The following is a 12320-nucleotide window of genomic DNA, read 5'->3' as shown; positions in this document are numbered from 1 at the left end:
GGTTGCTTTCACAAAAAATAAACCTCTCTTCTATAAGAAAAAACATTTTTTTCCGGATCTGAAGATTTTTTGTTAGTTTTCATTTTCAATGTCATTAATCATATATACATACAAACACATTCCACTGACAACATGTAGAACACAATAACAACAAGGATACAGTTAAAAATGTATCTGTAACAATTCGTGTGGAACAGTGGCATCGTTATTTCATAATATCCACAGCGCTCGATGTACAGTCAGAATGTAAATCCGACAGTATGGTGAAATTCCTTTTCTTTTTGCACCAATACTATATAACAAGCGACAGCCATTAATATCAACATAAATTTAACAGAATGAAGAATAAAGCTCTTCTCGTTGCTTTCATTTTTCTCGCCTGTTGTCTTTGTTACTGTGGGTCACAAAGAAACATTCTGTTCGAATTTTTACTTTGTGGTAAGTACAAATTTACTTTGTGTTATTCTGATAATGATCTATGTTGATTACATAGATTTATAACCGTCATTAGGATAATTTTTTATTATCTGTAAAAATGTGCTTAAACAGTTGTGATAGACATAATTCCCGTAAAAAGTGAACGAGTACTTCCTAATTCTATGTTTATGATTAGAATTTGATATTTTCACTGTTTACAATTCTTATTATTAATATTCACGGTGTTTTCAAAATATACAATTCTGTTTTTAATATCTACAGCGTTTTCACAGAGTAAAGTTCTTTTGTTAATATCCATGGTGTTTTCACGGTGTAGAGTTCTGTTAATATTCTCAGTATTTTAACAGAGTACAGTTCTGTTGTTAATATTCACAATGTTTTCACAGTGCACAATTCTTGTTGTTAAGATTCCCGGTGTTTTCACAACGTAAATATAGCGCTGTTGTTAATGTCATCTGTATTTTCCCGGTTTATAATTCTTGTTCTTAATAACTAATACTTTCACAACCATTTATAAATTATTGAATAGTCTAGTGAGATGTTATGGATTATTTCACTTGGATTAAGTCCAGATCACAACCACCTTACTTTCACACTGTACAGTTCTGTTGTTACTAATCAGAATGTTTTCTCAGTTCGTTATAAGAAACTTGTTAGTCTTATGAAATACTACTGATGAATTCACTTGAAATTAATCTCCACTATAACCATCTTCTTCGAGTTATCCAGTTATGCTTGTCAAGGGTTATTTTTAGTTGCTTTGATACAGTCAAGAAAACCCTTTAAACGTATTGAAATTAATACTATTCACTTAAAAGAAAACTACGTTATTTCTATTTACTTACTGTGGCAAGATATAAAGCAAGAAGCACAGTTCGTTTACTGATACAAAATAAATATATTTGTTAACTATAAAACAAGAAGAGATAGAGCGATCTAAAAGTAGAATAGTATTTTATCTTTGCCCAACCTATGCCATTATTATATACACATATGAACATTTATACAATAGCCTTTAAACATAACGTCTTATTTCTACACAGCTTGTTTTACTCAATTCGACAAAGTATATTCTTGAACTAGAGAGCTTAATGTATGACTGTTGTCACGAATGTTCTAAACGTACATATTTAGTCCTACTCAATTTGTGATCAAAATTATCTTTTTTCAATGTACTCAGGTGACGTGTTATTAACTAATATAACGTAAAACAACAACAAAAATGTTGATCAAGATAAGATTTCGGGTAACAAAAGGTGATAACGAAAAAACAGAACAAAGTGAAGAAGAGAAAATATAGAAAAATATAAGAACTACGGATATTTTGCTAACTAATAACGTTATCAAAGACAAATGTATGATACATCAAGATAAAGTACACATATAAAAATGTTACTCATTAAACAATAATACTAATAAAGTACTAATAAAGCGCAAAGCTACTCGAGGGTTATCTAATTTAGCACTGTGAGGCTAAAAGGAAGGCAGTTTGTTATTAGGCAACTCTTTTAGCAACGAATATTGGGATTTCTTGTAACATTATAACACCCCACGAATCCGCGACCTTTTGATTACGAGTCGAGCGCCTTAAACCTCTTGGCTATGCCTGGCCAGTTATATCAGTGTGTCTTGACATAACAGTAATATTCTCGCATAAAAAAATATTTATAGAAAATATATTGAGAAACAATATTAATAATTCAACCACTTCGTCAAAAAAAAAGAACAAAAATGTCACTACAAACTTGTAAATATGTTCTATTAAGTGTCTTAGTAATTATGATAGTATTAACGTAATAAAGAACAAATGTTTTCTTCGAGTTGTGAAGTTATAAGTTCAAATTTTAAAGAATTAGAAAATTGTACAATAACATACTGCTGAAAAAATTAAAGGAACAAGCACATATTTCAGTATATTTTTGTCATAACTAAATTTTTTATGATAAACATATCCGTTAGCCTAAAAGTGTATTTGTTTAAGCTTGCGAATGAAGTTCGAAACAACTTAAACGTAACTCACCTCACTCAAGAAGAATACAGCTCAAGGTACCCTATATAAGGCTGTTACGTAAAACTATGCATTCCTCATTAATTCTCGAAACAATCACCAACATGGATCTTTTGCGGTTTGTTTTGTCAGTGTGTACCTTTATCTTGTGTACCTAAGCAGTCAGGCGGCATTTGACAGAGAACGAGGTGGCCATGGCGGTCCAGATGCTGGAGTATGGCCACACCCAAGAGAGGGTGGCACAGCGCGTCGGTGTGTCACCAAGCATCATCAACTGACTTTGGCGACGATACCAGGAGACGAACTCTTATGGCAGGAGACTAGGTCAAAGCCGTCATCTCTGCACAACAGCTAGAGAGGACCGTTACATCGTGACTACCACTCTGCAGGACAGGTTAACTATGGATCGGTCACTGCGAAATGGCCTTCAACATTCCACTAGAACCCGTGTTTCAACCGAAACAGCTCGCAATCGTCTGCACGAAGGACGCCTTACAGCCAGACGGCCTACAAGATTCGTTATTCTGACAGCACGATACCGTGCAGCCAGGCTGGAGTTTGCTCGCCAGCACCTGGACTGGGAACTTCGTCAATGGGCTACCGTGCTGTGGACCGACGAGAAAAGGTTCACTGTGTCTAGTGATGATGGACATGTGAGAGTGTGGAAACACAGAGAAGAGCGATTTTCTACCTGTAACATTGCGCAAGTCGACGCTTGTGAAAGAGACTCTGTAATGGACTGGCAGGCATATGCTTTGGTGGCTGCAAGGACTTACTCATACTCAACAGGCTCGCTCTGAACGCAAGGTGATATAGAAACGAAATTCTGGAACCATTGTGAGGTCTGTTGCTGGTGCTGTCGGCGATTGTTTCATTCTCATGTAGGTTAAGGCGCGAGCCCACGTTGCCAGACTGTGTAAGGACTTCCTTGATGAGGAAGAAATAGAAACTTTTGAGTAGCCCACCAGATATCCATATTAAAATCTCATTGAACATTGTTGGGATATGTTGTCGAGGCGTGTTAGCGGACGCCACCATCCTCCTGATAATGTACAAGAACTCCGACAAGTCCTGGAAGACGAATGGGCTGCCATACCCCAAGATAACATCAATAGACTGACTTAAAGCGTGCCAAATCGGTGTCAGGAGTGTGTCTCAGCCCGTGGGTGCCACACTATAAATATTGAATGTTTCAAACATTTCTTCAATAAACCCATGTAAACTGTTTAAAGAATTGTTTCATATGGGATATTATATTTCGTGAAATTGGTCACTTTTAAAAATTTTATATATAAGGCAACTAAGGCAAATTTGCCGAAATAAGGCAAATTACCCAAAAAAAATAAAAATATTTTCACATTTCGAACATTGAGATTAATATGTATATATATATATATATACTTGTTCCTTTAATTATTTGGAGCAGTTTAGTGCTCCAGTCACACAAGTATTCGCCGTATTATTGCTCAGTTTAGAATTATAAAGCCGACTGGGTTACGACAAAGAGTAAAATAACATGATGTTTACGAACTACAAGGGAACTGTTTTGTCCATCTCGGCTAACCCATTCTCTACGCCCACTAAAACCATTAAATAAATAAATAGATTTTAAAAAAGATATTTAAGGCCAATCCTTCTGATTTATATAATTATCACGCTTTCTTTTAGGTTCATTCAAATGTATTGCCTCCATAACATCCGAAGGAAACTCATTCCGTAGTCCAACTACCCTACTTGAAGAATAAAATAGTCCTAGCAGAAGACGGCTTAATTCTATATTTGTGTCCTCTATTTCCATATTATCCCTGTTAAATATGAAAAATGTTGATGCGCTAACATTAACAATTCTTTGAGAATCTTAAACACTTCAATGTGATCCTCTCTTACGCTTCATTTTTCAAGAGAAACAATTTTAAGTTTCTTAATATCTCTTTATATATCAGCAACTCCATCCCGAGTGCCATTGTAGTATTCTAGTAACACTCCTCTGAACCATTTCTAACAATTCAATGTCTTTCCTGAGGTAAAGAGCCCAACACCCTTATTAGTGACCTATACAATGAAATTATAACTTCTTTAGTCTTGTATTTAACGTTTCTGTAGATAAAACCTACAATCCTACTTTCACTACAACTTGTAACATCACACTAACTGAATAGTTTTGGAGAATAATTAATCATTGTACCAAGACTGTTTTATTTCATGACGCTGTTAAGGTTATTCCCATCCAAATTATACACATAATTCAAACTATTATAACCCACATGCAATATCTTGCACTTATGATAGATAAAATTCATCTGCTGCTTATTTGCTCAACTCACTAAATGATCTCAATCCTTTTGTAAATCAGCAGCATCTTCTTCTCAGCCAGCAACACCCAAGACCTTAATATCTCCTGCAATTTTAGATAATTTATTAACTATTTCTTCATCTGTGTCATTAATGTAGGTCAAAAAGAGCAATGGTTCTAATACTTAGCCCTGAGGTGCAACATTAATCAAGTTTAACTGAACTACATTTGTAAAAACTCTGTTTTCTTGCATCACGCCAATCTTCTATACAGCTACTTAAATTATTCTCCACACCTATGGAGATAGATTTTTCTTTATATGTTTTTTAATTAGCACTTTGTCAAATGCTTTCTGAAAAATCCAGATACATCAAATTCACACCTTTATTTTTTCCTTTCATAAGCAGTGACATTTTGAACCACGGAACACTATCTATATAAACCATTTTTTATATCAACTGCTATTGTGTAAAATAGCAAAGTAAGAAAATTGGATATGGCAAACACTGTACTTGGAAAACTATTATTTTACATTTTTCAAGTACCTGAAAAATTTTAAAGGATTAAATAAAGAACCTAATGTTTAAGGAATAATAGGCCTAACTCTAACGTTTTATAAAAATGTATAATTAAAGTTTAATATGTTTCAGATCAGAATGTTGCTAATGAAACAAGAGTGTTGCGTTACGAATGTGTTCTGAACAGTTCATCTGTGACTGAAGTGAGTATAACATTACAATTTATATATGTTTAGTATGGTAATAAAGAATGTCATGTCAACTGAGAATTATGATATTAGAAACATATTAGACACGCGTTGAGTTTGTTTGATTTGGTTTCTTTTAAATTTTGATCACAACTGCATAAGGGATGGCCGTACTTAATATAGCTGTGATACATAGATTAAAGGAAAGGCAGCTAGTCAAAACTACTGCGACTGTGTTGATTATATCTGCACTATAACATGCGTGTAATGATGACATTTGTACTGTATCATATTCGTAGTTATTATAGCAGTACTTCTATTGTGGTTGTATTAGTGTACGGTAATTCAAATGACAAGTAATTTACTATTGTTTGTTGTATAAATGTATTATATTTTATTTTTATACACTTTTTACACGAATTAAGAACGATTCTATGAATACGATATTATAGGTAATGATTACTCGTATTTTATTAAGGATTAAAATTCATTTACATCTTTTCTGAATTTTGATATTTAGCACGATTCTAAACAGGTAATTAAATTTAATATAAAAAAGGTATCTTTTTATCATTATTTTATGTACATATACTTGAATATATAAATGTGAAAAATGGAATATTCCCAGAACTTTTTTATTAAAGAAATCTGTATTTATTTTTCAGATTATACAACATTTTTTCTTGAAAAATATCAAATATTATACATGTATATTTCTTTCATGTTTATTGCAAAAAAATTTTTATAGCGCAATTTATTTCTGTTTATATGTCAGAGAAACGCTAGAGAACTATGCCGGAACCAAACCGCCCCGAGTTTATCCGATATAGAATTTCTGGACGAAATCTGTTACAATTTAGTAACCAGAGCACAGGTAAATCTGTACATATCAAATAACAAAATAGTTTCAAATCAGTGTTTATTGAAGCATCACCAATTTTGTTTTTAGTATATTTCTCAAAATAATTTCAAAATTTTCTCTTATTCAGCGTTCTGAATGATATGGTGTTTCCTTTTCAGGAAATATGGAAAAATTTTCAGTATGGAATATTTTAGCACCTTTGGATGAATTATTATCCATAATAAATATTTTCACTAATAAAACAATAACAAACAGAAGAAGACAGCACTGTTTGTTTTCGGATCTATTTTATAATTTGTTTCCGTTTTCAATACAACGTGTTTCTAGCAGCGCAAGTTGTTAGACAAACGTCTGTTGGTTTGTGTAATGAAAGTATATAAATCAAATTATACTTAAAAAAGTAACAACGCAGGTAACTGTAGTTTCCAGTAACTTAAATCATTTCAACGAAGTGAATATCACTAAATATTGCTCAGTAAAGGTTTGTATATTCCTTTAAGTTTAAAAAGCATATTAACGCAGTTTAAATTCGAACACACTCACCTTTATAACCTTTCATTCATATAACTTTATATGTAAATTCAAAATAGGGTTTTATGAAAATAAATCGTACAATGATTACATAGTAACTCATTATAATTTAAAATTATATATTAACATAAATACACTTGTAATAAATATATTCAATGTAATCGTTTAAATAAAACACAAAGAGATGTTTATGAAATAAATCTGATTTTTTTCTTGATTTTTATTTCAGTTTGAAATTTGTGTAAGGAACGAGATGGTAAGTGTTTTAAATATTATTATGTTGCATAAAACAGTAAAGACATGAAAATAGAAAGTTCATAGTAAAATTTGATAATCTATGGGTTGAAAGAATGGTTTATTTTTTTCGATTCTATATGTATTTGAAAAGTATTTTCAATTGAAGGTTATATGTCAGAACGAAACTCCATGCTTATTTTAAAGGTATAGTGGCTATGTAGAATGTTAAACTTATTTCTGTATCAAGAAAATCATATAAACAATATGGTTTCAATATTATTTTCAAACGTTATATCACCAGCTTCTGCAAGGAAGATTTCCAATTTTTAACCAGCTGGGAGGTGGAATGGGTGGTAGGAGAAGAGGTGGTAGAAGAAGAGGTGGTAGGAGAAGAGGTGGTAGGAGAAGAGGAAGAGGTAAAAGACACAGAATACGTGGTGGACAAAGTTGGAACTACGGTCTTAATCTACCTGTTTTCATAGTAAGTTGACCTCATTGTATGTATATAAAGTTAACAAGTGGATAAATAACAAACGTGCAGTTTATTTCTATTTGGCTGACAACACAGCGTGTAAAAGTTTGATTAACATTAAGCGCATACTATTATCTTGAAATTTGATCTGTAAATTATGATAGATAAAGAAGTATATACACATTTTTCTGGTGTTTATATTTACCTATTCTTTAAAAGTTATTGACCCTTTTTTATTGTGTAATTATAATTAAATTTTATATCGTTTTATCTTAAAGTTTTATCTGTGCAACAACTTAGCATTTTACTTATAACTATAAAATTGTATACATTTATTGTATTTTTTAAGTTATACATACATTTGCCATAACAATGGCCCCCCACTGCCTCAGCGGTATGTCTGCAGACTTATAACGCTAAAAACCAGGTTTCGATATCCGTGGTGGGAAGAACACAAATAGCCCATTGTGTAGCTTTGTACTTAATTCAAAACAACAGCAACAGCCATAACAATATATATGTAAGTGTTCATGATTTTTATTTTTGTTCCTACAAATGATTTAACTTTGTTTTAAAAACTTCTCAATATTGTATTTTTTATTTCTTTAATACAGAATTGCTTCACCCAGAACCCATAAACCGCTTACTCTGGCTTCATGACTGATGGTACGAAACAGCTGTGTAATTTAGATTTGATTATTGTTTTCTTGTTTTATTCTATGATTAAGAAACGTTCTGGAACTTAGTAGACTAAAACCTAAAGTGTTATTGATAAAGAATGTTAAAAATCTTAATTCACTTAAGTTAAATTAAACTACCATTGGCCGTCGACTAATTGGGTTTTTTTTATTCAATCTCTGTGTTTCCAGGATAGCGGAATGAATAACACAGTTCTTCTGACAAGAAACAAAATCTTCCAGTTTCTTTACCAATATTAAATTTCTTTTGTTCTAATCAGTAAAAATAAAACACTCTTTTCGTTTCCTCATTTTAATATTATTAATCCGAAGGTTTTCTTTCTCACATTTTGTTTATTTCTTTAATTACCAATAAATTACTTCAGCATCTTAAATGTTCTCAGTTTTTGTGTAGATTTTTGTGTAGATAAGTGATCTGGTAAAACCATCAAAATCTTTTGATGTTCGTGGGACTTGAATCATTGTTTTATGTTCCATGGAAGAGATGGAGATACAATCCCTTGATATTTATCTTCACGTTGCAATTTCTAAAAATACTTAAAATTAAGATTGTATTTATAAGTCATATTTAATAGAACAAATAATAGTAATAATAATTTTCAAAGAAACTTGTAACAATATTAGTATTGAAAAGTTGTGAGATCGAAAGAGGGTGTTCTTGAATATGAAGATGAAAGACTTTTTCTTCAGTAAACTGTAACAATCAAACCTATATATATGAAAGAAAACTTAAAGCAGTGAACTTTGTGGTCAGATATTAAACATCTAAATATCAAAGGATTGCTTGTATTTAAGCATATACATATCATGTGAATTTGTGAATACATTTACAGTACTTCACATTGTTAAACAAATTATTCCAAAGTAATTGTCATGAGTTTAAGTGAGATATCCATGAATGAGTTTAAATATTACATAGGCACTGATATGATGATTAAATAAATCTTACAAGTTGAACATAAGTGAAGTTAATGTTTGAAAGCCATAAGAGTAAACTTTTGGAAAGGAATTCCAAAAAAATAAAACATTTTCTTAAAATTTCAAAATTGATATAAATTTGTGGGAAGTTCAATTTATTTTAAGTTTTGATAAACATCTTTATTGTTTACATCTCTTCATTAGGTATACTGCCCCTGTTGATGTTAAATTAATTAAACCCAGATATCTTTGGATGAATGATACAATTATTCAGAACAATGTCTGTAAACGTAATCGGTATTCTGCTGGTTCTTCGTTACAAAATAATTAGCATTAATGAAGCAGGATTTAAAGCTTTTTTACTGAAGATGCTTTTAGAAACCCGAATATGAAATAATTCTACAAATTAAAGTGGACTGTTTGTTCCGTTGTCAAAATGTGCACATTCTAATTTGCAGATAAATTCTGTTAACAAACATGAACACTCACAACTTCTATTAACATACTTATTGACTAAATATTGATCTCCATGGCCTGTATTTCCTGACTACAAGTTAAAACTTTCACTTAAACTTTTTACCTTCATGATCTAAACTTTTCAGATCCAATAAATCAGTAAATATCAATTGACATTTTATCACCTTTGTTAAATTTCCTAACTCATAATTTTTATTTAAATGCTGATTTTTATCACTTGAGAGATTTTCAGCCTTAAAGAAGTGTAATTATTTACCCATCCCCTGAGTTGTTGTACTTTATATACAGTAATAAAAGTTGTCTTAGCGCTTCCCAAATGCCCTGACATTAGATCCTTGTTCTCTGTAATTTTATGTTGTTTTTCAATTATAGTATAAAATTACTACTAGTAAATGATTTATACCATAGGAATACCTTGTTAGCGTCATCTAGATATAATTGAATGTAGTTTTATACGCAATTATTATTTAAAAGTATATTTACTAACTTTTCTGAAGAAAGATTCAGATTTCATAAGTCATATTGTAAATGTTTATGATTTTAGTACAGTCATATGCGTTACATGTAAGTTACCAGTTAGTCTTAAATCGTTTTGTTTTTTATTGTTTTTTGAATTTCGTCCAAAGCTTCTCGAAGGCTATCTGTGCTAGCCGTCCCTAATTTAGCAGTATAAGACTAGAGGGAAGGCAGCTAGTCATTACCACCCACCGCCAACTATTGGGCTACTCTTTTACCAACGAATAGTGGGATTGATCGTAACATTATAACGCCCCGACGGCTGAAAGGGCGAGCATGTTTGGCGCGACGGGGATGCGAACCCGCGACCCTCAAATTACGAGTCGCACGCCTTAACACGCTTGGCCATGCCGGGCCAGAGTCTTAAATCAAACAAATCTTTTAAATTATGAGATGAACATTCTTTTAACAAAATAACCCTAGTAAATTAGGTATGGGTGATATGTGTTTTCGTATTTTAAATAACGTTCGTTGTCTATGTTCTGAGATGCGTTATGTAACTGATCTTCCAAGTGTATGTCGTTTACAAAATTACACTAAAACAATCAACTTTGTACATGACACAATTAAATTTTTCATTTAAAACAAATCAACCGTCGTAACAGAAACTAAACGATTCAACATCATTGACGTCATCATGAAAAAAACATTTTTGTGTATGTTACTTTTGAGTATTTTAATATATTTTAAAGTTCCTCGAATCTATACTGCAACGTATAAAAACAAATATCAGTGTTAAACAGGATATTGAAAGAAATGAATAAGTATATTAACTGATTTATTGATTTGTAATACACAACGACTGGCTCTCTAAAATGATCTACAAAAATAAATCAATAAATATTAATCCCCAACTTTGAAACGAATAACGGAACTGACTGTCACTTTTATACCGTAAGAACAGCTGATAGTTCGAAGCATAGAATGCATTCTCAGAAACAGTTATAATATAGAACAATACAATACTGAAGTACCACTATAGTATTTAAAAGTTTAAAAGAACTGCTGTTTTCTAATTGTTATTAATAAACACTTTATTTTCATGTATATCACTTACATTCTTTGTGTCGAAGAAACTGTCTGCTGTGATTATTTTAGATAAACTGAAATACGTATAAGTTTTATCTGACAAATCGAGCAAACAGGGAAATCGAACATAATATGGTTATCATAGAACAATGGTGAATATACACCATGAGTTTAAGTTAAGAAATGATAAACTTACTGTACAGAATGTGCAATACACAATGAAAGATACCTGATTTACATACTGTATATAATCACTTTATTTGGGAGGGAACGTCACTTTTCTGCTGAATTTTTTTCAGTTGTGTACTTAATTAAGGCCAGATCAAGATTAATTAAATGAAAGTTCTCAGCTTAAAATAAAACCTTGCATTTATCTAGCTTGACTGCGTTTACCACATTATAATTCAATCTCATTTAAAAAGGTAAGGCCCAAAACTATTGGTGCTACCTCTACAACCAGAGAAAAACATTGTCCTAACGTTACATAAGGTCGTAAGCGTGGAATGTTCTCAATGTTAGGTACCACCTAACTTTGAGATAGATTGTATTTTGTTTGTTTTTGAATTTCGCGCAAAGCGACATGTCCCTAATTTAGCAATGTAAGACTGAGGGAAGGCAGCTAGTCATAACCATCCACTACCAACTCTTGGGGTACTCTTTTACCAACGAATAGTGGAATTGACCGTACATTATAACACCCTCACTGCTGAAAGAGAGAGCATGTTTGGTACGACGAAGATTCGAACCCACGACCTTCAAAGTACGAGTCAAACGTCTTAACCCTGGTGGCCATACCAGGCCACTGAGAAAGATAAGAAAGGTAATTTGAAGTGAGACGAACTTACTGACTTTTCCTGACCACTTGTTATGCAGAAATTTGCACATACATATAAAAAATTTTAGATTTAAAATAATTATCATAAATTTATATGCAAAAACGGCTCGTTTGGGTTGAGAAAATATTTTACATAGAAGCCGTTTTTGCATATAAATTTCTCAACAAGTGGATTTCTCGACATCACTGACAATTATCATAAAGTTACATAAAGAAGAAACTCATGAAGCATGCATGCATATGATGCAGTTGAGAATATTTTTGTTTGTATTCGAAAAACACTGTATATAGAGTAATGTG

The 12320-nt window shown here is 31.9% G+C and overlaps 1 protein-coding gene across 2 annotated transcripts; it reads left to right on the top strand.

The window, feature by feature from the left end:
* Positions 1-245: 245 nt before the first annotated feature.
* LOC143257003 (uncharacterized) lies at positions 246-8619 on the top strand. Of its 2 annotated transcripts, none has more exons than XM_076515037.1 (7): positions 246-438; positions 5390-5460; positions 6221-6319; positions 7068-7094; positions 7377-7556; positions 8162-8213; positions 8402-8619. In XM_076515037.1, exons 1-6 carry the CDS (start codon positions 339-341, stop codon positions 8183-8185), a joined length of 501 nt encoding a protein of 166 aa, XP_076371152.1. In that variant the 5' UTR covers positions 246-338; the 3' UTR covers positions 8186-8213; positions 8402-8619. The 2 variants fall into 2 exon arrangements, with proteins under 2 accessions (XP_076371152.1, XP_076371151.1); XM_076515036.1 differs by having other exon boundaries at positions 250-438; positions 8417-8619.
* Positions 8620-12320: the final 3701 nt, after the last annotated feature.

Source organism: Tachypleus tridentatus, chromosome 7 (assembly GCF_004210375.1).
Source record: "Tachypleus tridentatus isolate NWPU-2018 chromosome 7, ASM421037v1, whole genome shotgun sequence".
NCBI classification, from domain to species: Eukaryota; Metazoa; Arthropoda; class Merostomata; order Xiphosura; family Limulidae; genus Tachypleus; species Tachypleus tridentatus.
This window is presented reverse-complemented; position numbering and strand designations above follow the sequence as displayed.

Bases quoted from the DNA above. Each gene is read 5' to 3' on its own strand.
- LOC143257003 (XM_076515037.1), top strand. From the start codon at position 339: ATGAAGAATAAAGCTCTTCTCGTTGCTTTCATTTTTCTCGCCTGTTGT. The intron at 5,461-6,220 runs GTGAGTATAACA...TTTATATGTCAG, and splicing joins ACAGTTCATCTGTGACTGAA to AGAAACGCTAGAGAACTATG. The intron at 7,557-8,161 runs GTAAGTTGACCT...TCTTTAATACAG, and splicing joins TTAATCTACCTGTTTTCATA to AATTGCTTCACCCAGAACCC.